This window comes from Enhydra lutris, unplaced genomic scaffold (assembly GCF_002288905.1).
Source record: "Enhydra lutris kenyoni isolate GAN:26980312 unplaced genomic scaffold, ASM228890v2 scaffoldscaffold37, whole genome shotgun sequence".
NCBI lineage: Eukaryota > Metazoa > Chordata > Mammalia > Carnivora > Mustelidae > Enhydra > Enhydra lutris.
The window spans coordinates 6964659-6990874 of record NW_019154121.1 but is presented as its reverse complement, the minus strand read 5'-3'; the positions used below and the strand labels follow the sequence as shown (position 1 = coordinate 6990874).

Below are 26216 nucleotides of genomic sequence, written 5' to 3'. Positions count from 1 at the left end.
ACAGTTTATTTATAAATGTATTTATTTACAAATAAATTAGCAAAAGAAAAATGTGGATGAAAAGTCTCTAACTCAGAGACAACCATTTCAATGCTAGTTTTGGTAGAGCTCATCATTTCTCTAGAATCTGTCCACTGAATAGTAAGGAGCCAGGAAATTTATGGAGATCTAAAAAAGGATTTTACTAATACTATGGAGCTAAAAAGAGGTTAAAAGGAAGAGGAGAAAAATTCTCCCCTACCCCTGTCAAAAGTAATATATGTGCAAGTATAGAAAAGCTGGAAAACAAAGAAATATAAAGAGAAAAATATCTAAAATTTAATTCCCAGAAATAACCACTGATAACACATTGATGTTTTTATTCTTTTTTCCTGTGCATGTTTTATTTTACATGTTTGAAATCACTCTGTGGAATATATAGATTTATTATTCCTTTTAAGGTAACATCATACAACTTCCCATTCATTAAAATAGAACTTTTTTGGTGGGGGGGGTTGGATTAGAGTTGGTACACAATGTTACATTAGTTTCAGGTGTACAGAATAGTGATTGGACAACTCTATACATTATGCTATGCTCACTACAAATGTAGCTACCATCTGTCACCATGCAACAGTGTTACAATACCACTGGCTATATTTTCTATGCTGTACCTTTCACCCTGTTATTTATTCCATAACTAGAAGCCTCTACCTCCCATTCCCCTTCACCCATTTTGCCCATCTTCCCCTCCGGCAACCACTCGTTTGTTCTCTGTATTTACAGGTTTATTTTTGCTTTGTTTATTTCTTTTTTAGATTCCACATAAAAGTGAAATCATACAGTATTTGTCTTCTCTAATTTATTTTACTTAACATAATATCCTCTAGGTCCATCTCTGTTGTCACAATGACAAGATCTCATTCTTCTTTATGACCGAGTAATATTTCATTGTATATATACACATTGTATATATACACATTGACATCTTCTTTATCCATTCATCTGTCAATGGACACTTAGGTTGCTTCTATATCTTGGTTATTGTAAATAATTCTGCAATAAACAAGGAGTGTGTAGATCTTTTCAAATTAGTGTTTTCTAAAATATAACTTTATATAATTACATTTAAAAATCATGGGTCCTAAATTTTTGTGTCTATCACTCTATTGTTTGGACATTGGGTTTTTTCAGTTTTTCATTTTATACATAACTGTTGTAATAATTATTCATGTCCTCTTAAAAAATTCTTTTTCCCTTTATCCTGATTTTATACCTTTCATTTTCCTTCCTTTCTAGGCTAAATTCATCTTAAAACATTTTTCTGTTCTCATTTCTCAAGTTCATTTCTCAGTTTTAATGTAATAAATCAAGTCAAGTCAACAAACGTTTGTTGACTAGGTATGTCCCTTTCCTACTTAAAAATATTTACACCGTGAAATAGTCAATAATCTCTTGAGTGAAGATTCAAACTTTTCCAGATTTAACATAAAAATTTCCAGTTAATAAATGCACACTACAAGAGATCCTACATGTCAAACAATTCCAGCCACCACCATGTTTATGGAACTCTCTCACCACTGGCTACTTAAAAAATGGTGCTGTGGGCCAGTGGCTAAAATCGGACAGACTAAATTTTAAATTAGTCAAGAAATAGAACACCCCAAACCACCTGGTGTTGGGTTAAGCCTTCATTATTCTTATAAATCTAAAATCTCAACCTTCTAAAAATTCTTGCTATCACCTTTTTTGCGTGTTTATTAGGATACCACACCAAAAGTATAGTGGGTAGGGAGCACTTTTTTTCATCTGTTGAAATGACATCTTGATTGCAACTGAACTCCCATTGTGGCTTTCAAACTCATACACAGGGATTTCCTTCCTCATTTCCACTCTACTTCTAACCAATAAACAAACTCACCCTTGTTTATCCCCCTTGTGGCCTGGTGCTCTGTTTGAGCCCCCCACTTCCTGATCAGCTGCTGACCAACAAGGACTGGTCACGTGGCTCAGTTTCCTTGCTAGGGTTTCTATCCTTATTCTACTTTGAGTCACTGATTCTTTTGGTGGTTAAATTCTGTTCTTCATTTCCCCAATGTACATCTTCCCAAATGGATTCCTGTACAGAGTTTTTCATGCCAGCATTATGTATAATAGCGAATAACTGAGACCATCTAAATGCCAAATACGGGGATGTTTTAAAAAAATTATTATATGAGGGCTGCCTGAGTGGCTTAGTTGGTTAAGCATCTGCCTTTGGTTCAGGTCACAGTCTTGGGGTGCTGGGATCATCAGGAGTCCACTTCTCCCTCTCCCTCCGCCCCTCCTCCTGCTTGCACACTCTCTCTTTCTCTCAAATAAAATCTTAAAAAAATAAAAAATTATAAAAAATGATTATATGATACAGCTTTTATTTTAATTCAGTAAGTGTTTTATTAAAATAAAAACTCTTTGAAAACCATAGTTAAAAGGACACTTTTTCAAAGTGATAAAAATTTATAGCCATCTTAAATCAATAGCCATTTTAATACTTTTCTTCAAGATTTTATCTTTAGGTAATCTCTACACCAATCTGGGGTTTGAACGTACAATCTTGAGATCAAGTCATGTGCTCCAACTGAGCCAGCCAGGCCCCCCATTTTATTTTATTTATTTATTTATTTATTTTTTAAAGATTTTTTATTTATTCATTTGACAGATAGAGATCACAAATAGGTAGAGAGACAGGCAGAGAGAGAGGAGGAAGCAGGCTCCCCGCTGAGCAGAGAGCCCGATGCGGGGCTCGATCCCAGGACCCTGGGATCATGACCCGAGCCGAAGGCAGCGGCTTTAACCCACTGAGCCACCCAGGCGCCCCCCAGGCCCCCCATTTTAATACTTGATGAAATATACTAGAAGTGTCCCTTCTAAGATCAGAAATTTAAAAAAAAAAATTCTTTTTTCCTAGAGATGTTTGCAGCTTGTTCATTTTTAGTTTTCATTTTATATGCTTCTGGCCCAAGAAGTCCTTGAATTTTCTAAGTTCAGGCTGAAGAAGTTTCTGTAGGATAACTTGATGTCATAGGGCTTGCATCCCCCTTCCCAATTTAGCCAAGGAGTCACAGCAAAAGTATCTGGGAGCCACACAGATGATAAGATTAGAAGTAGAAAATAAAAAGTCAAAATGATTGGGAAAACTATTAGTTGCCCAAGATGGGACAACATTTTTTTTGGAAAGACAGCATTTTCGTCTTACTTTTAAAGAAATGTATCCACTGCTTTCTCTTATTAACATATTATTTGTTTTACAACTAAAATATTTGTAAAGATAAAAATTATGCAGTAAGAAGGGTTTGTTGCTGTTGTTGTTTGATAACCATACTATCACATTACAAGTATCTTAGAGCCTACTGTTGGTGGGGTGGGGGGGTGGTCGGGATCTATCAGGCAGATGACCTCACTGGTACTGATCAAGTAATTCTGGATCGAGTGGCTGCAGGTCACATTCCTGGGAGAGGCAGACACTGCAATGAGGTTCAATGTGAAGTCTTGGTTTGCTGATGTGGGGCTCAGACACAAGTGTCTCCATGTTGGGCTTGTTGTGGTTTGTTTTTCACAATCTTAACACTACACAAGTACAACTGAGGCCTCCTGTGCCACCCAGTGTGACATAACATGAAGTATACAGCCTTGGAGGAATATCCTTATCAAAAGAGTGGAGTGTACTCAAGCCACAGGTAACTTCGTTTCATAAGAAGTGTGGAGATGGGGAACAAGTTAAATGACATCACAGGGAGGCAAAGGCAAGTCCAGAATGTGCAACACAGCACAGAACAGCTGACCCAGTTTCTGTGCAAGTCAATTAATTATGCAGGTTTAAATGTCGTGGGGGACTACTTGAGAAAAAGAGAGACTGAACAGATCCAACAACAAAATGTAATGTTCAGACTTCGTTTACATAACTGATTCAAACAATGCCTGCTAAAAAAGATAACTTGGAGACAACTGAGAAAATTTTAACTTTAATTTTAAACATTTAATTTAAAAAACTGGACTGTTTTAGAAAAAGTTTAAAAAAATTTTTGTCACATTTGTAGTCTGATAATAGCATTGTGGTTATGTAAGAGAATGTCTATATATTTTTAAGATGAATGCTGAATTATATAGGAGTAAACTGACATAACTTAGAGGATTTACTTTAAAACAAATCAGAAGTAAAAGCAAGGGGTTTACAAGTGTTGGGTCCCCAATGTTGGGTACCCCAATAATGGGTCTGTGATTAAAGGAGCGAGACTGATACAAAGCAAAGGTCAAGCAAAGCTTTATTTCGCGCCAAGCATCAAGAATCAAACCAACCGTCGTCAAACGGACTGAGAGAGGGCGACCTCTCTCTGTTTCACAGACTAGCTTTTATAGAGCAAAGGCCATGTGGTTGGGCTTGCCATGCACAGGTGGCCAATGAAATTGTAAAACACAGAGAAAGCTGCACAGTCATGCTAGGTCACACATAAGTGACCAATTGAATTACAAATTACCCTGGTAGACATTTGAACCAGCCTATCACCTTGGTCAGAATTGGTGCCCAAAAGGTGCCCAAAGGGCGGGGCCCATACTCCTTGGTAGCTAAGAGACAGTATGCGGCCCCCACTGATTCAATACCTCCACCTGGCCTGACCCACCCTTGTACTTGGACTTTGTTACCTGGGACTGGTTTCTGGGACTTGTTTTTAAGTAAGTTCCCCTGGGGGGGTGGGCAGGGTCAATTTAAGTTTTACTGCATAAACAACAAAATGGCAGTTCAACCAGGGTGGGGCCGCTCTGGCTGAATAGGCCCTTACACAACAGGCACATGTGGGAGATCTTAACAATTGTTGAATCTTGAAGGGAATTGGGGGTTCACCCTCTTATTTCTACTTTTTTGTATGTTTAAAGTTTTTCATAATAAGTTCTTTTCAGGTACGTACTTTAGATAGAAGGAAAGATTTATTCATGGAGATAATAGGAGGGTTAAGGATATTCCTTCCTTGGTAGTCTTTATTTACTGCAAAGCAAAGCAGGGATGCCTGGGTGGCCCAGTTAGTTAAGTAACTGCCTTCAGCTCAAGTCATGATCCCAGGGTCTGGGGATTGAGTCCCACATTGGGCTCCCTGCTCAGCGGGGAGCCTGCTTCTCCCTCCGCCTGCTCTGCCGGCTGCTCCCCCTGCCTGTGCTCTCTCTCTGACAAATAAATGAATAAAATCTTAAAAACAAAAACAAAAACAAAAGCAAACATAGGAGTTAGACCCCCTCTCTAGAACTGTTCAGCTCATAAAGATATTCCTTCCTCCAAGAACTGCCCACTACCCTATCCCTAATTCTCTGCCCACCCCCCAACCCAATCCACTGACCACCACCACTCAGGGTTCTCTTCTAGGCCACAGCTAATTTCACCAGGGCAGACAAAGCCCAAGATGTCCCAGTTGAATTCTTGCTGCCAAAGATTCAAAATTCAAAATCTGCCCATCAGACTCTGCTGCTAGAGAATTCTGGAACTAGGGAATACTATATTCTACCAAGAGACGTGGAGAAATACAGAAGGCTGATCTAGAAGGGTGCGAGTAGGGCTGTGAAGAAGAAAATGAAGCAGGTACAGCACTCCAACAGCGTTCCTTGCCCAGAGGGCTAGCTGCAGTCCTCCTCTTGGGCTCTAGGAGACCCACTTCTCATGTGATAGTAAATTATGTCCAAGTGAGCACTCTCTCCTGGGCCGGCCTTGGGTAGAGATGCCAAGGCCTTAGCTGCCAGTGAGTGACAGATGAGAGCCTGGCAAATGCTGGGGGTGGAGGACGTTGCTGGAGACTGTCCCTCAGTGGAGGGGGGAGGGGGCTTTGGCCTCACAGAAGGGTTAAGACCCTCATTATCATTTCAGGAACATTCTGCCGAATAATTGTTTAACTTAATTAGCTTTTTTACTATCTTTCATAAAACCCTTTATAAAACAAAGAGGATCTCGGGGCACCTGGGTGGCCCCGGCGGTTGGGCGACTGACTCTTGATTTCAGCTCCAGTCTATGATCTCAGGGTTGTGAGTTCGAGGCCCACGTCAGGTCCATGCTGGGCATGCAATGAAACCTAGTTAAAAATAAAAATAACAAATAAATAAGTAAATAAGTGTTAAAAAAAGGGGGGGGTTTCTATGAGGCTCAGTTCTCACATGAACATAAATTGTGTCCCCCACCATGCCTTTTTTTCTGGTCTAAATCTGCCTCTAGTGAGTCATTATCACCGTAACTAAAAGAACCCTTACTAATACAATGGTTTTAGTTTTGCCTGGCCTAATTATAGTGCTTGGTTGGAGCACGTGTGTGTGGGCTAAATAGCTTCCCTCTGGTTTATAATTCCACATCTCTGTAACTAAGAGAGGGAGAGTGGAAACTACCTTGAGGAGAGACTCACGTCTACCCCCTTCCCCCAATGGAAACGGGCTTTCCTTTCACTTAAAAAACTTCCTTGACAGCCTGACAAACTTTATCTAATGAATTCTATGTGGAGAGGAGAAAGTTGTAAAGACAGGCGGCCTAAAAGATACTTCCAGTCTGACCCTGTCCCTTGATTCATGCAGAGATGGCAAAAGGCAATTGAGGTTAATTGTTCTAGAAGCCAATGGGCAGGGTTACTGAAGACCAACACATCTCAGGTTCTGATATCAGCCTTTGAACTCTTTAGGTCTGGACTTGCTTTAAGTCTGGACTTGTTCTTTAAGTCCAGACTTGCTCTAAAACTGTGATTCAACAGGGTGGATTTAGTGGGATAGCTAGCGTCCTCCAAGGACAGAAATGTTTGTCTGTTTGTCGATACAGGACTCAGTCCCAGGACCCTGACATCATGACCTGAGCCGGAGGCAGATGCTTAACTAACTGAGCCACCCAGGCACCCCCTTTTGTAAGTTTTATAAGCCCAAACAAGGTCTGACCCTAATGTAGCCTTTAACTGTTAATATAGGATAATTCTCAGTCCTGTATTGTTTGGAAAAAACAAACAAACAAACAAACAAATCCATAGCTCTACAAGCTATTAATGACAAAGCTATCATGCCGAAGTATATCCAAGTAAAGAAAAACTAAAGTATTTCATCTTTCAAAGGAACACAGCAAATCCTGGGGCTGTCATATCAAAATCTTCAGACAACAATCCCCATCACTCTTTTTCAAACCGTGGATGGGGAAATGGGCTAGAAAGCTTCAGGGGAGCTGAGAGGCAAAAGAGCTGTTCCATGGTGGAAGGAGGGAGCTGGGGGCTCTGTGAACAGGGGTCAGACAGCATCTACCACATTCACTCACATCTAATCTCTCTAAGAGTCGCTGGTATTTCCTTGCTGTCTTGGATGATCGAGGAAATGAGGTCTTTGCACAGTGAGCTCACTGGAGAAGGAAGCTTCCTTTTGATGCTGAGCCCAGTGGTATGTGGTGTGGTTAGATAGTTGGGGTCGTGCTTTTTCACCTGTCTCTCTTTCTCCCAAGACCAAACGTTTGTGGCATTGCACTGAACATTACCAAGTGTAAGGACAGACCAAAGGTTCTTTCCAGAATTGCTGAAAATATTCCCATTATAACCAGCATTACTGATGTGATTTCACCCTTTGGTGTCACGCGAGACTTCTGGGCTGTGGCGTATTTGGCCACAGGAAGCTTGACCTGGAATCATGAAAATTTGGCTATCTTACTTCTTCAGGAATTTTTCTTGCCTTGCCCTCTGAGCGACGTCCACTTTACCTTCCCTTTCCCACACTTCTCCAAAATGGTTTGTGTGTCACTGATGTAGTTCGCTTTCACCCAACAAGTATTTCTTAATATTGCAAGTGCCTCAAACCCTTTTTTAGGGGTAGACTCACAGGAATGGATGCGATGGAACCCAGTCTGACCCCCGTTCTGTTTTGATGGGCTACTTGAGGGGTATTGACTGATCAAGGCAGAATTACCTGACTTTTAGGAAAAAAATGCATCTTCTCTCCATTTTTTTTCATGAAGTATGCACTGGGGCTATGTGAGAAGTAGGGTCAGGACAACATAGGGAGGAGGGGCAGGTAGTCAGGAGCCCTTCTTCAAACTGCAGAGGGTTGGGGTGCCTCCCCGAGTTAAGGTCTGGTCCCCAGTAAGGGTCTGGTTGCCTTGAGTATAGCCACACGTAAGTACTAACGTGGGTCAGGTCCCACAGTAAACCCAGTTCAGAGATGTTTGAGTTTCTGAAACTGTAGGATTTGTCCTAACTCACTTGACTAAAGATCCAAGTACACTTATGTTAGAAGTAGAAGGACAGTGCTGGTGAACCTGAAGGGGATTGGGGGAGGCCAATATGATGCCTATAATATTTACTCTACGCTTGTGCTATATTATTTATCTTTTTTTTTTTTTTAAGATTTTTATTCTTACGTTCTCTCTACACCCAACCTGGGGCTCGAACTCACAACCCCAAGATCAAGTCATGCAATCCACCAACTGAGCCAGTCAGGAGTCCCTAGAGTCCAAAGTCTTTTGCACAATCTTCATGACTGTAGAAATGGTATTGTTTCCTATGTGTCTCATGAAATGTAAAATTAAATGTGATGTTCATTCATTCATTCACTCATTTACCTATTCATTTATTTCACAAATACTTATTAAACATCTCATATGTACCAAGCACTACACACTGTGATATTAAAATATTTATTTCCATGTCAAAATAATTTTTGTGTACATTTTATATTCTATAACTTTCACATGTGACTACAAATAATCTCTATTTTAGGAGAAAGTCGTTTAACAGGAAAAATGCAAAGGTAAATCTTCCAAATATTTATTTACTTATTTAATTTTTTTAAAAAGATTTTATTTATTTATTTGACAGAGAGAGCAGAGAGGCAGGCAGAGAGACGGGGGGAAGCCCGCTCCCTGCTGAGCAAAGAGCCCGATGTGGGGCTCAATCCCAGGATCCTGAGACCATGACCGCAGCAGAAGGCGGAAGCTTAACCCACTGAGCCACCCAGGTGCCCCAAATATTTAAAGAATTGTGTAAATATTTCTGACTTCAATTAAAATTTCACTATGTACATTTTTCTGAATATCCAAACTCTTTGTATTACCTTGCAGTTAGGTAAATGTCTAAGAAGAACTAGAGTGCATAAAGAGTAAACACCTTAAGTACATATAGTAAGTTCTCATATTGACTATTCCTAACAATGTCTTTCAGGGCCAGGAGATCATTGCACTTGGATAAAAAGGAAAGACCTTGTAAGTTGGTTTTGGTTTTTCTACTCATGATTTCTACTCATGCAACAAACCATAAATTCTGGATTGTTATTGAATTTATGTAATGCTTATAATTTTTTAAAGATATTATTATTTGACAGAGAAAGAGGCAGCGAGAGAGGGAACACAAGTGGGGGGATGGGAGAGGGAGAAGCAGGCTTCCCGCCGAGCAGAGAGCCCCATGAGGGGCTTGATCTCAGGACTCTGAGATCAGGACCTGGAAGGCAGATGCTTAATGACTAAGCCACTGAGGCACCCCATGTAATTCTTATAATTTTTAACTAACAACCATTTCCACACTCAACTGCCCAATGATGCACAGTTGAAATATTGTACCTTACAAAGGAAACAATCTCCACCTATTTGCATCCGTGTTAGCCTTTCCAGCCACATCCACTTGTGGACGGCAGCTCATTCCCCAGTAAGTACATAATCCAGGGAGGGACTCTGAATTGCCCTTTTGTCTCTTCAAGTTAAAAAAAAAAAAAAAAAAAAAAAAAGGAAAGTATACTCAGCAGGTCAATGTTCACCACAGAAATCTCAGATCCAACCACAAATAGCAATCCATCTGAGGGCAGCCTCATGGAGCCTCGCTGACAGCTGGGAGCCCAAGGCAGTCAAAATGTGGTCCTCGGTTCCCAAAGAAGTATCAGATCGTTAGGGGCAATACCATTTCTTTTCTTTTAGTGTCCTTGGTTCTTGGCCACTTTGAAGAATGAAAAGGTAGACCAGACAGAGTGGTGGACAGCAAGGTTTATTGAGTGATAGTATAAAGCCCCTAAAGAGAGAGGGGATTAGAGAGGGTTGCTGCTGGAGCTTTTTTAAATTAATTTTTGAAGATTTTATTTATTTGACCTTGAAAGAGAGAAAGTGCACAAGCAGGGAAAACAGCAGAGGGAGAAAGAGAAGAAGACTCCCCACTGAGCAGGAAGCCTGATGTGGGGCTCGACCCCAGTACCCTGGGATCGTGACCTGAGCTGAAGACAGATGCTTAACCAACTGAGCCACCCAGGCATGCCACCACTGGCATTTCTAAGTCTAGGGGTTTTTATGGGCTTGTTGGTGGGCTGTTTTCATCTGATCAAGCCTCCGTGCATGTCACCCCATTGGGTTTTTGTCATCTATCTACCGTGTGGGAAAGGGTGGAGGGCTCCTTCCAGGGGTGGTATAAAATCCTTTTAAGGGTGTTTCCTCTTAGCATGGGGGCCCATTGTCCATGCCTGCCTTTCTTCCAACTACCCTTCATCAAAATGTCTCTGGTGAGGAGCACCAGGACAGCTTACAATTAACATTTCCCTGGGGAAGAGCAAAGAATGGAGTTAGACTTTTAGCAACTGGAGTTGTCTTTGGCTTTGGCCTCAGAGAATTCTGATACTAAATTCTGGAACTGAATAGATCATCCTTGGACACATGAGGAAGTGACGACTCATTCAGCTAGAGAACATGCACCTTGAATTACGGACCTCTCTTCTATACTGCTTTAGCAATCCTCAGGGGCCCAAAGCCCTTCTTTATACCTGACCTTATTTCCATGCTTGCAACTGAAAGCCATTCTTCCTATGGAACATTCTGTGGAAACTAAAAGGGCTCTAAATCTACAAGAAATATTTATTGTTACCAAATTACGATGAATCCAAGAATTCTCCATTTTTTTTGAATTCTTAAAATTCCAAGGTGATTTAGAGTTCATTTAGAATGACAATTCTTTTTGTATGGCTAATAGATATGTTGTTTTGGCCTGCCCACCAACTGTCCCATCTTCAGATAACAGCACTCTATCTTTTACTTTGGAGAACTACCCTCCCCTATTGTTAGTCCAAGAGGTTTAGATAAACCTGTCCTGTAGCTCCAGAAGAGGATCTCAAGAGTCTCCTGACCTCAGCGATTGTTTCAAGAATGAGCACTTGGTCCAGGTCAGGCCAATGGGAGTCCTGCTAATTTGATGGAGTTTTTGATGCTTGTCATCAAGGTTCTAATTCATGTGTAGCATTTACCCCTGAAAGCTTAAGGGGCTTCTTAATGTCACAGCAAATAATTCATGTAGCCATTTTTTTCCTGATACTTCCACCCTTTCTAAGGTGTAAGATACCAACAGATTGTTGTAAGATACCAAGAGAGATACCAACAGATTATTTCAGCAATACGAGCCCTCATTCATTCAACAAGAATTCATTGAGATGATGGATACTACTCCATGCCTGGTTCTGTGCTAGGGATGGAGTTATGAATGAAACGTAATCCCTGCCCCCACAGTATTCTGGGAGATGTATATATGGGAGCATATAGGAGGGTCATGGAATCTACCCAAGATTTGTGCATATGGGAAGGCTTCCTGAGGAAAAGGCCTGGCCTCCTAGCTATCTTTGTTCTCCTTTAGTTTTAATTTAATCTCATTCTCCCATCTACTATTTTAGTTCAGGCATTTTGTTTCATATCTGAATTATAGCAATAGCTTTCCAACTGGATTAGATATTTCTGCTCTTATCCTGGTCCCTAATACCCAATTCATCCTTTACTGATGAAAGAATGATTTTTTTTTTTTAACTTAGAAACGTGTTACTAAAAAACAAAAAACAAAAAACAAAAAAAACCCCACAAAAACCCCAAACCCAAAACATTTTACTAAAGTATAAGATACAGACACAAAGATACATATGGAAGTCTACAGTTTAATGAATTTACTCAATAGAACACACCCATTAACCAGTGCGTATGTCAAACCAGTGCGTAGCACACCAAAGCCTATCTTGTGTCAACTTCCATATACTCGCCACCCCTCACAATGAGCTTGTACAAATACTAATTCCATTATATTGCTCCCTTGCTTTGTTAAAACCTTTTGAAGACTCTCTCCAGCCTTCAGGCTAAAAACCCCCATCTCCTTAGCCAAACTAGACTGTAGTGACTTCTAACCAACCATCCTCATCCTCACTGTCTGGCGGTTGGTATGCTGCCCCTTCTGTTTACACTAACATTTCAGCCTGCTTCCTGATTTCAATGGTCCCTAATTACTCCAGGAGCCACCTTCTCAAAGCCTTCTAGGATTCCTTCCCTCTGTTTCAGATTCTTGAAGGTAGAAATAGTATTTTTTATTCCAGTTTCCCAACTGTTTAAATAAATAAATAAGAATACACTATTCCTTTAAAATAAGAACAAACCATGACCCACGGAGTAAATGAATCACTCGGTTGTAGAGAAGTCATGATGGGTTTTTATCAATCCAACTATACCCTCTTCTATCCCTTCCCTTAACATCAAGATAAGACTAAACAGAGAGTTGTATCCTTCACACTACCAAAATAAGTAGAGACCATGGAAATTGATGTTCTTGAGATGACTCTGACAATAGAATTTGACAGAAAAAGAAAGAGAGAGAACACAAGCAGGGGGAACGGGAGAGGGAGAAGCTCTCCCCAGGATGCTGGGATCATGACCTGATCTGAAGGCAGACGCTTAACTGACTGAGCCACCCAGGTGCCCTGTTTTTTTTTTGTTTTTTTTTTAATTAAAAGTGTAAGAGTGGAAGTGAAGTTCCTAATTTCAATGACAAATTGGCTTAAGTAGCTTGAAAATGATTCTGTGAAATTAAAAAAACAAAACACACAAGTAAGGTTTTAGTGTGTAGGAAAGTGTCACTAGGTTGATGGGTACAGTCAAAACTGTCACTGTGGGCCAGGAGGCAAGGCACATGAAACCATCTTTATAGAAGCTTTTACAATCTATACTTGATTTTTAAAAAAAGATTTACTGTTTATTTGTGGGGGGGAGGGGGCAGAGGGAGAGGGAGATATAGTCTTAAGCAGACTCCCAGCTGAGCCCAGAGCCCATCTGGGTGTGTGTGTCGGGGGGGGCTGGATCTCAAGGCCCTGAAATCACAACCCTGAGATCAGGGACCTGAGCTCAAACCAGGAGTCTGACACTTAACCCACTGTGCCACTTAGGTGCCCCTACAATCTGTACCTGACTTTTAATGAGAAAGTTCTTCCCAGGAAATTTTAATGGCAAATCCAGGTTTATCTTCTGTATGCATAGCATCAACCATACCTGACAGGCTGGCCCCATTCTCAGCAAATCTATTTCTCCTCTAACATCTTATAACTTAATATGACACTGGGCTGGGGAAACCACCATGCACAGCTGTGTTCTACTTAAAGTTCTCTCCCGGGACGCCTGGGTGGCTCAGTGGGTTAAGCCGCTGCCTTCGGCTCAGGTCATGATCCCAGCGTCCTGGGATCGAGTCCCACATCGGGCTACTTGCTCAGCAGGGAGCCTGCTTCTCCCTCTGCCTCTGCCTGCCACTCTATCTGCTTGTGCTCACTCTCTCTCTCTCTCTCTGACAAATAAAATAAATAAAATCTTTAAAAAAAAAAATAAAAAAAAATAAAGTTCTCTCCCAGCTGCCGCCTCTCCTTAGGTCAGCAGTCCACCTATGGCCTATTGGAATTTCACTGAATAAGAGTTTAATAACTTAAGTGAAGGTCCAAGTTCTGGGTCTAAACCCAGAAATCCAAATTCAAGCTGTAGGGGAAAAAACGGCTCAACTGACTGGAGAAGTGGATGCCTGGGTTGTGACTCACTGATGCAGGAGGGATTGAGATCCTTATCTTTTACATCCTAAACTTGGGTGCTGTAGTAATTATCCTAGCCATCATTTTACAGTCCAGAGTGTTCTGCGTGATCTTCATGAGTACAGAAATTCGGTTGTTTCTTCCGTGCTTAGTCAAATGAATAGTGCTGTTCATTCATTCCTTTAACTGAAAAGGCAGGAAGTGCCTTGAGCACAAAGGCCACAAGGGCCATACCTTTATCTTCGGCTTATGAGCCCTCCTAGCCCCATACCAAGAATGCTTATGGGCTAGCACTCAGAAGTATTTCGAGACGGAGGGAGGGAAAAGAATGTTTCGATTGCTCAGAAAATGTTTTATTCCTCCGATCCTCTCCTTGAGAGGCAGGCAAAGGAAACGTTCTTGTGACAACAGGGTTTAACCATCCTCCCTGGAAACTTGGTTTCACAAAATGCACTACCGCTCTGTGGGTCGCGCTGCCGGCCGGTCTCCGCGGGTCGCGAGGTCACGGTCACCGCCACGGTGGCCGCGCCTCAGCCCGCACGTCCCCGCGGCCTCTCGGGCTCCCTACCTCCGGCAGGCGTCGCTGGCCACAGCAGGGCGGTGAGGAAGGAAGAGCACTCGATCTTCCGTCCCCGCCCCCCCGGGGTCTCGGCACCCCCGGCCCTCCTTCCCCAGGAACCCGCGCCTGCTCTGGGGCTCTCCGCACGCGCCCAGCGATGAACCGAGTCCCTGCTCTGCAAGGCGAGGGTGCAGGCCACCGCGACTGAAAGCCGGGGCGCAGCTGGGAGAGAGCCGCGGGCAGGCCCCGGCTCAAGGCCAGGGTGCTGGACGCGCGCAGAAAGGCTCGGGACCCCCGGAGGCGGGATCCCGGGGAGCGGGTGAGCGGACTGGGCCGCGCGGCGGGGCGTCCGGGAGCCCCGGACGGGGTGGGGGCGGGCTGAGGCGCGGCAGGAAGGGCCCGCGGCAGCCGCGCGGGTCGGGCTGGGGGCACCGTGGAGGGGAGGGACGGGGCGGCGCCCGGCTGGGCTGCCGGGCCGGCTCACCTCGCCCAGGCGGCGCGCCCTGCGGGAACTCGCGGGGAGGAAAGCCAGACCCGCGAGCCTCGGGATTCCGGGACCGCCCTCTCCCGCCCCAGGGCCAGCGGCGAGCGGCAACGACGGCTGGAGCCGCAGCGGCAGCATGAGAACTGGCTCCGCCGCTCTCCGCCGGCGGACGCGGGGCGACAGGCGGCGGCGGTGCCTGCGCGCGCCATGGTGGCGCCGTGGGGCCGGGCGGCGGGTCGGGGCTTCGGGCGGCGCGGAGGCCGGGGGTTTCCGCGGGGCGCTTCGGCGCTGGCCGCCGGCCTGCTGTGCACCGCTCTGGCCGCCTACTCCTGCTGGACTCGGCTGCCGCCGCTGCCCTGGGCGTCCCCAGCCCCGCGGCGGCCGGTGGGCGTGCTGCTGTGGTGGGAACCCTTCGCGGGGCGCGACAGCGGCGCGCGGCGGCCCCCGGACTGCTGGCTGCGCTTCAACATCAGCGGCTGCCGCCTGCTCACCGACCGAGCGGCCTATGCGGAGGCCCAGGCTGTGCTCTTCCACCACCGGGACCTCGTGAAGGGCCCCCCCGACTGGCCCCCGCCCTGGGGCGTCCAGGCGCGCCGGACGGAGGAGCTGGAGTTGCGGGTGTTGGACGACGAGGCGGCGGCCGCTGCTGAAGCCCTGGCCATCTCGGGCCTCAGGCCCCCGGGTCAGCGCTGGGTGTGGATGAACTTCGAGTCGCCCTCCCACTCCCCGGGCTTGCGCAGCCTGGCGGGTAACCTCTTCAACTGGACCCTCTCCTACCGGGCCGACTCGGACGTCTTCGTGCCTTACGGCTATCTCTACCCCAGGACCCATCCCAGCGACCAGCCCCCGGGCCTGGGCCCGCCGCTCGCCCGGAAACGGGGGCTGGTGTCCTGGGTGGTGAGCAACTGGGACGAGCGCCAGGCGCGGGTCCGCTACTACCACCAGCTGAGCCAGCACGTGGCGGTGGACGTGTTCGGCCGCAGCGGGCCTGGGCGGCCGGTGCCGGACGCCGGTCTCCTGCACACGGTGTCCCGCTACAAGTTCTACCTGGCCTTCGAGAACTCGCAGCACCTCGATTACATCACCGAGAAGTTCTGGCGCAACGCGCTGCTGGCCGGGACCGTGCCGGTGGTGCTGGGCCCCGACCGTGCCAACTACGAGCGCTTCGTGCCCCGCGGTGCCTTCATCCACGTGGATGACTTCCCTAGTGCCTCCTCCCTGGCTGCCTACCTGCTCTTCCTCGACCGAAACCCGGCAGTCTACCGTCGCTACTTCAACTGGCGCCGGAGCTACGCCGTGCACATCACTTCCTTCTGGGATGAGCCCTGGTGCCGGGCCTGCCAGGCTGTGCAGACCGCCAGGGACCGACCTAAGAGCATACGCAACTTGGCTCGCTGGTTTGAGCGGTGAGGCGGTTCTCCTGTGCGTGTATCCCTGGGGAGGTCAGATGGGCAGCTTTTTGAGCCTCAGCTGTGCATCTCCTGGACTCCTGAATCACGGGACGGAGTTTTCCAGACACCCATTTGTACTCTATGGGGAAATGGTAGTTTCCATATGGCTAATCAATATTACTCAGCGCAAAGACTGGGTGGGAAGGATTCCTGGTTCTCATGGGGTTTTTGCATAAATAGCAGTTGGGCTCTGTCTGCTGTCCCTGAGCATCAGTGTTCACCTGTGAAGGGAGCCCTTCCTTACCGTGTCACTGGTGCAGAGGGGAAGAAATAGCTTATCTACCGGAAGCCTTTGAGTTAGTTGCTTTGGCTTTCCTCATCAGCCCCAGGCCACATTTGTGGTCTGTGTGGACTCCAAATCCACACTCCCGTTTCACTGCGCCAATGTGCAGCAAGCCTGGGGTTTAAGAAGGTGTCCTGTTGTGGAACAGTGATAGGACTAGGCCACCAGTGGGTCCTCTTTGTTGAATTCTGAAAAGCCTCATCTCCTAAGAAGAAGGAAGATGAGAAGGAGGGTCACCCAAAAATCCATTGACTGTTCCTTAACAAGTCCTTTTTATTCCCCTGCTCTATGAATGCAAAGATGTTAGATTGTCCTTGAAGGAGAGTTCAGATGAATCTATAGGTATACCTCACTTTTACAAATGTATTTTTGAAACATTTTTGGAAAGCTGCTTTTAGATCAAGTCCCAATCACTGCTTTAGGAGAGTTCAGTATTTAATGCAGCCCTATGGAGAATCCCTTTGCAATGTGAATGATCATCTAACTTATTTCCTCTGTGTCTATGTTTTTCTATAACTTAAAATTTTTAAGAAGTGTATTGAAATTACAGATGTGAAAATAAAATGGAAGCAACCTCTCCCCTCTTTCCAGAAAGCCAGCCTGTGTTTACAAACAGAGGAGAAGGAAGCCACGGTGTCACTTTCCACAAAATTACTTGTTCTCATCTATTTCACTGGACCAAAATTTCAGCAGGAACATCAGTCCTCCAGGGGTGCTGATATTACCTGTTTGCAGAACAAGGAAAGATTGTACTGCATTATGGAATCATGGAAGAGGAAAAAAGTATCTGTTAATGCTAGTTTTTTTCCCCTTCCAGTCAGTTTTTGGTAAAATGTTTAGTTGTCAGGGAGTGGAACTAAATTAGTTTCTGCAGTGAGCTTTGGGTTTTGTTAAAATCCAAATCTGCAACTTTGCTTAGGGCCAGCAGGTTCCCCTCCTGGTCTGCATGGTAGTCAAGTGCATCCTTACCTTCCTAGTAACCTTGATGCAGTGTCCTGGGGCCAACTTTGAAAATACATGTTATTGCCTTGGAAAGTTGTTGAATGAATAGCTTACTTAGTAGGTGTCCTCATGTGCCTGCTCTGTGCCAAACACTGGGCTGCAGGTGCCAGGAAAGACAAAAAAATGTGTAAGGCAAGGAAGGTCCTTTAAAGTCTCCTCGAATTGCCACTGCCGACAGATAAGTAATTAACTTGATAAATCAGTTGGCAGAACCTATTTGTTTAAAATGACATTCTTTAATGTAATACAGGCCATAGGTCAATAACTAGAAAGCCAGTTGATTTACAGCCTCAAACAATGGTTTCTTTTTCTCCTAAATTTATTATTTTCTTCTAGTTATATTAAGAAATAATTAGCACATGTCACTGTATACGTTGAAGGCATAGAGCATGATGGTTGGTTTACATAAAATGTGCAATGGTTATTGCAATACGTTCAGCTAACATCCATTATCTAATACAGATACAATATAAAGAAATCCTCGATTTATTATAATAAGGACCCTCAGCGACTAATTATTATGGGTGTGGTACAAGATTAATCGGGTTTATATAAAGTTCTGCCGTAAACAGCAATTGTGCACTTGATTAGGACAATTAGCTGAATCATAGAATAAGTACTGTGTCTGCATTTGTTGCAGACTCACTTGAAAGGCTCACTAAAATCCAACCGCTTCAGTTCTTCTTTTCCTTGAAAGGAGAGAGTAAAGGGGTTCCTGGGAGGCTCAGATGGTTGGGTGTCTGCATTCGGCTCCAGTCTCTGGTCGTGGTCCCTGTCATGGTCCCCATCATGGTCCCCGTTGTGGTCCCGGGGTCCTGGGATCTGGCCTGCATCGGGCTCCCTGCTTGGCGGAATGCCTGCCTTTCCATCTCCTGATGCTTGTGTTCCCTCTTTCACGGTGTCTCTCTGTCATATAAATAAATAAAATCTTAAAAAAAAAAAAAGAAATTAAAGCCCACAGATAAAATTTCCTTATTTAAATATTATAGTGTGGGCGGAATTACAAATTATCAGCTAGCCAATAAAGAAAAAGTTAAAAATTCTATTCTTTTAAAAAAATACTTTATTTGAGGGAGAGAGAGCACACATGAGCGTGAGTACGAGTGGGTGGAGGGGCACAGGGAAAGATAGAAGCAAACTCAGATCATGACCTGAGCTAAAGTCAGATGCTGAATGGACTGAGCCACCCGGGTGCCCAGAAAAATTCTTTTCTTGAAAATGAGTATTTATGAGATACTGGTGTTAACGGGGAATTTACATGGGGCACCGGGGGAGTGGATTTTGGAGGTAATCTGGCTTAGATTTGATTCCAGCTGTGTGACCTCTGCAAATTAGTAATAACCTTGAACCTCAGATTCCTTATCTGGAAAATGGAGGAGGACAACACTTCACAGCTCATCGTGAGCATTTGGGGAAGTAAAATAAATAAAGGTGCCTAGCAATAGCAGTCAGTTGGCAAAAGAGAAATTTTTTCTTTGCTTTTTTTTTTTTGCGGTGATTTCAGGGTTCCTCCTTATGTGTTTGTATGTCTACAGTTCTCAACATCTATTTCAGGATATATCTGAAATAAAAAGGGGCCTCATACTGTATTTCAGATGTATCCCTAAAGCTAAACCATATGATTTCAAGAATCACCATTGTTACTTAGATTGAACTTGCATTTTCAGACTAGGAGGAAGCACCTATGCTTGCTTTGAAAAAAAAAAATTATCAAATTACATAGCTACATGAGTAACTATTATTTTACCATGCTTTTCTTGGTGGTAAGTCTATTTAAAACGGACCATATTTATTAAATATTTTGCTGAAGGAAGGTATACTTGAATTTTTACTTACGTGCAAATTCTGGGTATAGAAGGAACAATATTTTTTAGACCGATCTTGTCAGAGTAAGAAATACAGCAGTTGCTCATTTTATGTTGTTTTTCATACTCTTAAATTGATTAGGTTAAAATTCATATGCCCAAAGTGCATTGTACTCAGTCAAGTGCTACAGAGTTCCAGTACACTCTAGATCTTCAAAGTTCTAGAACGGGGTGAGCAAACCCGCTGTAAAGGGCCAGAGTAATTATTGCTGGCTTTGGAGGCCATCCAGTTTCTGCCGCTGCTAAACTCTGCTGATGTAAGGGCAAAAGCAGCCTTTGCCAATACTAAACAGTTGGAGGGGCCTGGTTTTGGCCGTGGTTTGTCAATGCTGTGCAAGACTTCAGCCATAGAAGGAATTTGGGAACCCACCTGATGGGTATTTCTTAGAAGGGATTTAAGAATTGGAATGGAGGGATTTTGGAGGCAAATATTCCTGGGTTCCAGATCAGCTTTGCAACATTTCCTAATTGTCTTATCTTGGGTACATCATCTAAGCCTTCTGTGTTGTGATAATCCCATCTCTAATTGAAGGTAATCATCTATAGTTTATGGAGGTTTTGGAATAATTAGATCAGACACTTAAAGTCCTTGGTTTAGTGTCTGGTACATAGGAAGCACCTGGAAGATGTTTGCTGTGACTATCACCAGTCCATTGTACAAAGGAAGGAGTCCAGACGTGCCTGAGGTTACGGTCATAGTGGCAGAACCAGCTGTGCTTGTCACAGGTCAAACCCCTTTGAGCCTCTGTCACTTGAACTGCAAAGTGAGGGGGTTGGACAACGTCTTTTTGGGGGATCTCCTAGTTTCACTTGCCACCATTCTGTCGACTGGCACCCCAGGGCTTAAGAACTAATTCACCTCCCCATGAGCCTTCCTTACTGTCTGAAAATGACTTCCTGCCCAGCAGCAGTAAACTGGCAGAAAATCCGGCAGCAGAAAGGGAGAGACTGGTTTAGTGTTAAAACATGCATCTATATATATGACACACACACATATATCCAAGTGTCACCTGCCTTAGATATGAGGGAAGGGAACCAAGTTCTTGGTAATTAGTATGGTGAATAATCGCATTTAATGTGCTTCACGTCATTTTTGGATGTATCTCAGGGACTTTTTATGTTGCACATTCTTATACCAAATGTAGTATTTATGTATGCGTGTTCAGATTATTTTGGTAAAATGATTAAAGTGTTGAGATGGAAAGCGACTCCTTGTTTATAATATCTATCCCCCAGGCACTGACGTGTACAACCGGGACATGTGGGGTGTTTGTTGGTTGAGGGGTTTCTGTAAGGTCATCAGTCCTGGATTAGTCACTAAAATGTGATGGTTTTATCTCTTCCGAGATGTGCCAGGTCTAATTCAGCTCGTCCTCTTTTCTTTCTTGCCTGGCTTCTTCACTTGAACCTGGTGACTTGTCCCCAAGAACATAAGTAGGGTTTTCCTTTCTCTCATTCCAATTTATTTTACTAAGTGCTCCAACACACTCCTGTTCGGTAAGCTGAATAATGCCATTTTAATAGAATTTATTTTATTTTTAAAGATTTTATTTATTTATTTGACAGACAGAGATCACAAGTAGGCAGAGAGGCAGGCAGAGAGACAGGGGGAAGCACACTCCCTTCTGAGCAGAGAGCCTGATGCGGGGCTCGATCCCAGGACCCTGGGATCATGACCTGAGCCGAAGGCAGGGGCTTCAATCCACTGAGCCACCCAGGTGCCCCGAATAATGCCATTTTAAAAGAGAATAAAGACTGGGAACAGGATGGTGGGCAGAGGCATCCTTCTTAACAGCTGATGCTTAAATGATTGAAAAGGGAAAAACATCAAATATTTTCTCTGCATTCCTTTCTCCAACACACACACACACACACACACACACACACACACACACACACACAAACACTGATGTGTTCATTTCAGTAGATTTTGAAAAGTGATGATGACCAGTGGAGAGTAGGAGCAGGCATGATAAGGGGATTCAAAAGTGAGGACTCAATAGTGAATAATAAATGAGTGCAAAGGAGGGTGCCCCAGAAAGTAGGACAGCTGGTGATCATATGTGGGGAGTGCAGAGAAAAAAGGAAAAAGCAAAGACATTGAAGTAACGGAGTGAGAAGTGTTTGAAGAGCAAATAGAAAAGAAGGAGGGGGAAGATAAGCAGTAACTGACATGTAGAGAGACAGGACCAAGGAGGAACAGATGCGCAGAGAATGAGGGAATAGAGTCAACTCTCCATTTGGTGCCCTGTTCTGAAAGGCAAGCTTTGTTCCACCTTGAAATACAGCATCTGTTGGCACACGGGAAGTGAAATCAAGAAGTCTGAACTCACTGACAGGGAAAGTCAGGACCTTAACAAGGAGTACACTAACATTTCAGCAGATAGAGAAAACTGTCCCCTGATTTCATTACAAGAGATTCTTGAACTCTTGTGAATGCTGCTTTTTTATCTTGCAAAACCCACTTTTGTTGCAGGTTTCTGTTTGTTCATTTTTTTTTCTTCCTGTTTTTGTTTTTTTAATTCCTGGTTGGCATACTTCAAGTGTACTCAGTATCTACTTGTAGAGAAATTTATTAATTTTTTTTATGTAGCCATAATCACCGAATGACTCCTTTGAAAAAGAGCCCGAGGGAAATAAGAGACTCAGTACATTGGACAGACTAGTTTCATGGGGAACCCTGTGACAAAACTATTTCAAGTAAGGGGTACAGGATTGGATTTTTGAGATCTTTTAATTCATGGGTTTTTTTTTTTAAAGGTTTATTTATTTAGAGAGAGAGAGAGAGAGAGAGAGAGAGAGAGTGTGTGTGTGTGTGTGTGTGTGTGTGTGTAGGGGGGAGGGCAGAAGGAGAGAGAGAGAGAGAATCCTTAAGCGGACTCTCTTCCCCTACATGAGGCTCGATCCCAGGACCAAGAAATCATGACCTGAGCCAAAATCAAAAGTCAAATGCCCAACAAACTGAGCCACCCAGGTACCCCTCGAATTCCTGTTTTTAAAATATATAGACTTTTATCTAAATATACTAAAAAATATTGCCCTGTTAGACCATGAGTGCTAAACATTTTAATCTGAGTTGTTTTTAAGAGCAGAGAAAAATGGGTTATTCAACACTTCATGAACGTTTCTTAAAAAAAAAAAAAAGAGATCTTATTTGTTTATTTTGAGAAAACACAAGCAGGGGAAGGGGGCGGAGGGAGAGGGAGAGAGTACCTCAAGCAGGCTGAGTGCAGAGCCTGACTCAAGGCTCCATCTCACAACCCTGAGGTCATGACCTGAGCCAAAATCAAGAGTTGGCCTCTTAATCCACTGAGCCACCCAGGCGCCCCATTAACGCACATTTCTTGTGAGGTCACAGACTAAGTCTTTTTTTTTTTTTTTTTTTTAATTTATTTACTTGACAGAGATCACAAATAGGCAGAGAGGCAGGCAGACAGAGAGGAGGAAGCAGGCTCCCTGCTGAGCAGAGAGCCCGATGTGGGGCTCGATCCCAGGACCCCGAAATCATGACCTGAGTTGAAGGCAGAGGCTTTAACCCACTGAGCCACTCAGGTGCCCCCACAGACTAAGTCTTTTTGATGTTCTTCCCCCAAAATACACTTACTTCTGGTCTCAACATTTACCTACCTGATTATTTTCACTAATACTACAGTTAAAAATAAATGTCATTATAAAGTGTTGCCTTCAAAATGACTAATCTCTATAGGGATTTTGCTCTCCTAGCAACTAGGAACAGCTTGCCCCTACCCACTGATTTTTTTCTCAGTAGGTAAACATTTCAGAAATTTCTGTTGCACTACCTGAAACTTAGTCTGAGATACAATTAAGCACAGTTATCTTAGTGATCAAGTCTTTAGATAAAAATGAATCTTATCTAATAATTTATCACGGCTCCTTCTTGGAGAGGTACATATTTGTGGCTTTTAAACAAGAATTGTTTGCCAGAAGTTCACTAATATTTATTACTTATTAGACTCCTACTAAACACAGGGTGCTTTCCATGTATTTTTCCCCTTTACATTGAAGCCATTGTGGTAGGCAGCCTCTAAGATGACACTCATTGGTCCCCCACTGCTGGTATCCACACCCCTGTGTCACTATCTCCCTTTGAGTGTGGTCTGGATTTATAGACTCAATTACTTTTTTTTTTTTAAGATTTTATTTATCCATTTATTTGAGAAAGGAGGAGCAGAAGTAGGGTCAGAAGGAGAGGAACAAGCAGAAATCTCTAAGGTGGGGGTGGGGAGTGAACCCATGACCCTGAGATCATGACCTGAGCTGAAATCAAGTGTTGGATGTCCAACAGACTGAGCCACCAGGTGCCCATTTAGGGACTCATTTCTAACGAATAGAATATGGCTGAAGAGTAAGGCTGAAACTTTGAAATATGGTTACTAACAGTTTGGTTTTCTGTCTTGGGAGCCCTTCTTGCTTTCTAACTTGCTGGCTCTGAGAGAAGCCAGCTGACATGGCGTGAGCTGCCTTGTGTCAAGAGACTGAGGAAGGCCTGGGAAATTCATGTAAGTTGCCCTCAGTCCACCAGCTCAAGAGCGATTGAGTGCTGCCAACCAGATAAGTGAGCTTGGAAGCGGTTCTTCCCAAGTTGAGCTTTCAGATGCGTCCTCACACTCCGCTACCACTTTAAGGGCAACATCAGGAGAGACCGTAAGTCGGAGGCCCCCAGGTGCACCATGCCTGCATTCCTGACCCACAGAATCTGTGAGGTGATGTTTCTTGTTTTGGGGTTTGGAGGTATTTGTTGTGTAACAATAGCTGACAAACGCCATCATTAACCCTATTTTAGAGATAAGAAAACTGAGAATCAAACTGGTTAATCATTTATGAAGATAATACCTGAGCCCAGATTCTGGCTCTGTTTGGTTCCAAATCTTTCTTTTACTCTAGTATCCTGCTTTTCACTAAGTCTCATTCTTGTAGTGACTGTGATGTAGGCCCCTCTGTCCTGGTTAGTTCACTTGAGTTTCACAAGTCCTCAGCTACTGATACGGACAATCTTCTTAAGTCCTGTCTGTTTGGAATATGGGGCATATACTCAGCACTGGCTTACCAGGAAGCTTGCTGGGACTTCCATGGCTGGGCATTTGGAAAGACATTTGGTTAGATTAGTTTTGCCTACTCACTCACTAGAAGCAAGGCCTTTGGTTGCGTGCCAACAACCCTTACTATAATATCTCCTAGAGCCTGGAGACCTCGTGTGAGGGCTGATACCAAGCTAACAGCAGTTGTGATCTTCTGGACTAAGTACAAGAGTCTCCAGGTGGACAGGACGAAGGGCCAGACGGGTAACTGCAACCTAGTTAGTTAAGATGTTTGGTCCATGTGATTTAAAGCAGGATCTCCGTCCCATGCTAGAGCCCAGTCCCTAGAGGGAGGAGGTTGGTTAGAGCTAGAGAAGATTCCAGGTCTTCTGAGCAGAGCTGGGGTGAGAGAGGCTGGAAAACACAACTGGTCTTTTCAACTGGTCCCTCTGGTGCCAGGTTCCTCATGACACTAGCTTTCTAGCTCTCTGCATTCTCAGTGATGGAATGACAATGAATACTGGCCACATGAAGAAATAGTGCTGGCCCTCAAGCAGCGTGTAGCTGAAGAGAGCATTGATTTCAGCTTCTGACTCACTGTAACCACGGCTCTAGATTTTCCCAGATCCCCCAATTTACAATATTTTGTCATGGATGCACATTCATCCCATTTCCTAATACTGGATTTTAAAAAGATACCATAGGTTTCTGCCATCTGTGGTACATTCCCCAATTCAAGCTTGACAAAAATCCTTTTGACGATGAGTGAATGGAAAGAAAAAGGGTATGTGTGTGTTGGAGGCCAGAGAGATGTTGCTGAGCTGCCCACTGGTGCTTTGATTATTTCTTTGCTTTTAGAGAACCAGAAATTTAGGGATTAAGGGTTTTTCTGTGTTCAGGAGATGCTCTCTTGGATTGAATCTGAAAAATTTGAATACACTAAAAAAAAGGTTTGCAAAGGGATTTAATAGCAGTCTATAGAATTTTATCTCAGTATGCATTTTGATGTGGTATGGATTTATGGATTTCCTACATGAAACCTAAAACTTCTCTAAAACTGTGACACTAGAATGTTGTCTAGCTCTTAAATATCAGCTATTTGTCCTAGAGTCATAGCTCTGGATTTATGTTCATATCTCAGGTGTCTTTGTTCTAGAATTATGTTTCTATTATTAATAGGTTTGTATTATTTAAACTGTAGGCAAACACAAATAACTAGAAGCTATGAGCAAATGTGGGCAATAGTTCCAGTTAGCAGAACTCAGAATCATTGCACTGACCTTCAATAGTGTTTTAAAACTAACAGCCTGACAATTGGTTGCTTTGCTTTTCATACCATATTATATGCATATTTATCATAATCATTTATATTACTTGAATTGCATATTGTACCAACTTACTAAGTTTAAGAATATCTGGGAGAAAGCATTGTTATGCCAAAAGTACATTTTAAAAGTATCTTTTTTAAAGATCTTATTTATTTATTTGACAGACAGAGATCACAAGTAGACAGAGAGGCAGGCAGAGAGAGAGAGAGGAGGAAGCAGGCTTCCCGCTGGTCAGAGAGCCCGATGTGGGGCTTGATACCAGGGCCCCAGGATCATGACCTGAGCCGAAGGCAGATGCCGTAACCCACTGAGCCACCCAGGTGCCCCTTAAAAGTATTTTTTAATTATTAGACTTTTCCCTCATGCATGATTATTTAATTTATCCATTTTGCTTCATTCATCTAAGCCTAGCTC

General features: G+C 43.7%; 1 protein-coding gene across 1 annotated transcript; it reads left to right on the top strand.

Moving 5' to 3' along the window:
• The first annotated feature begins 14796 nt into the window (after nucleotides 1-14796).
• LOC111154418 (fucosyltransferase 4) lies at nucleotides 14797-18467 on the top strand. Its single transcript, XM_022514005.1, has one exon. The coding sequence runs from the start codon at nucleotides 15042-15044 to the stop codon at nucleotides 16242-16244; it is 1203 nt and encodes a 400-aa protein (XP_022369713.1). The 5' UTR covers nucleotides 14797-15041; the 3' UTR covers nucleotides 16245-18467.
• Nucleotides 18468-26216: the final 7749 nt, after the last annotated feature.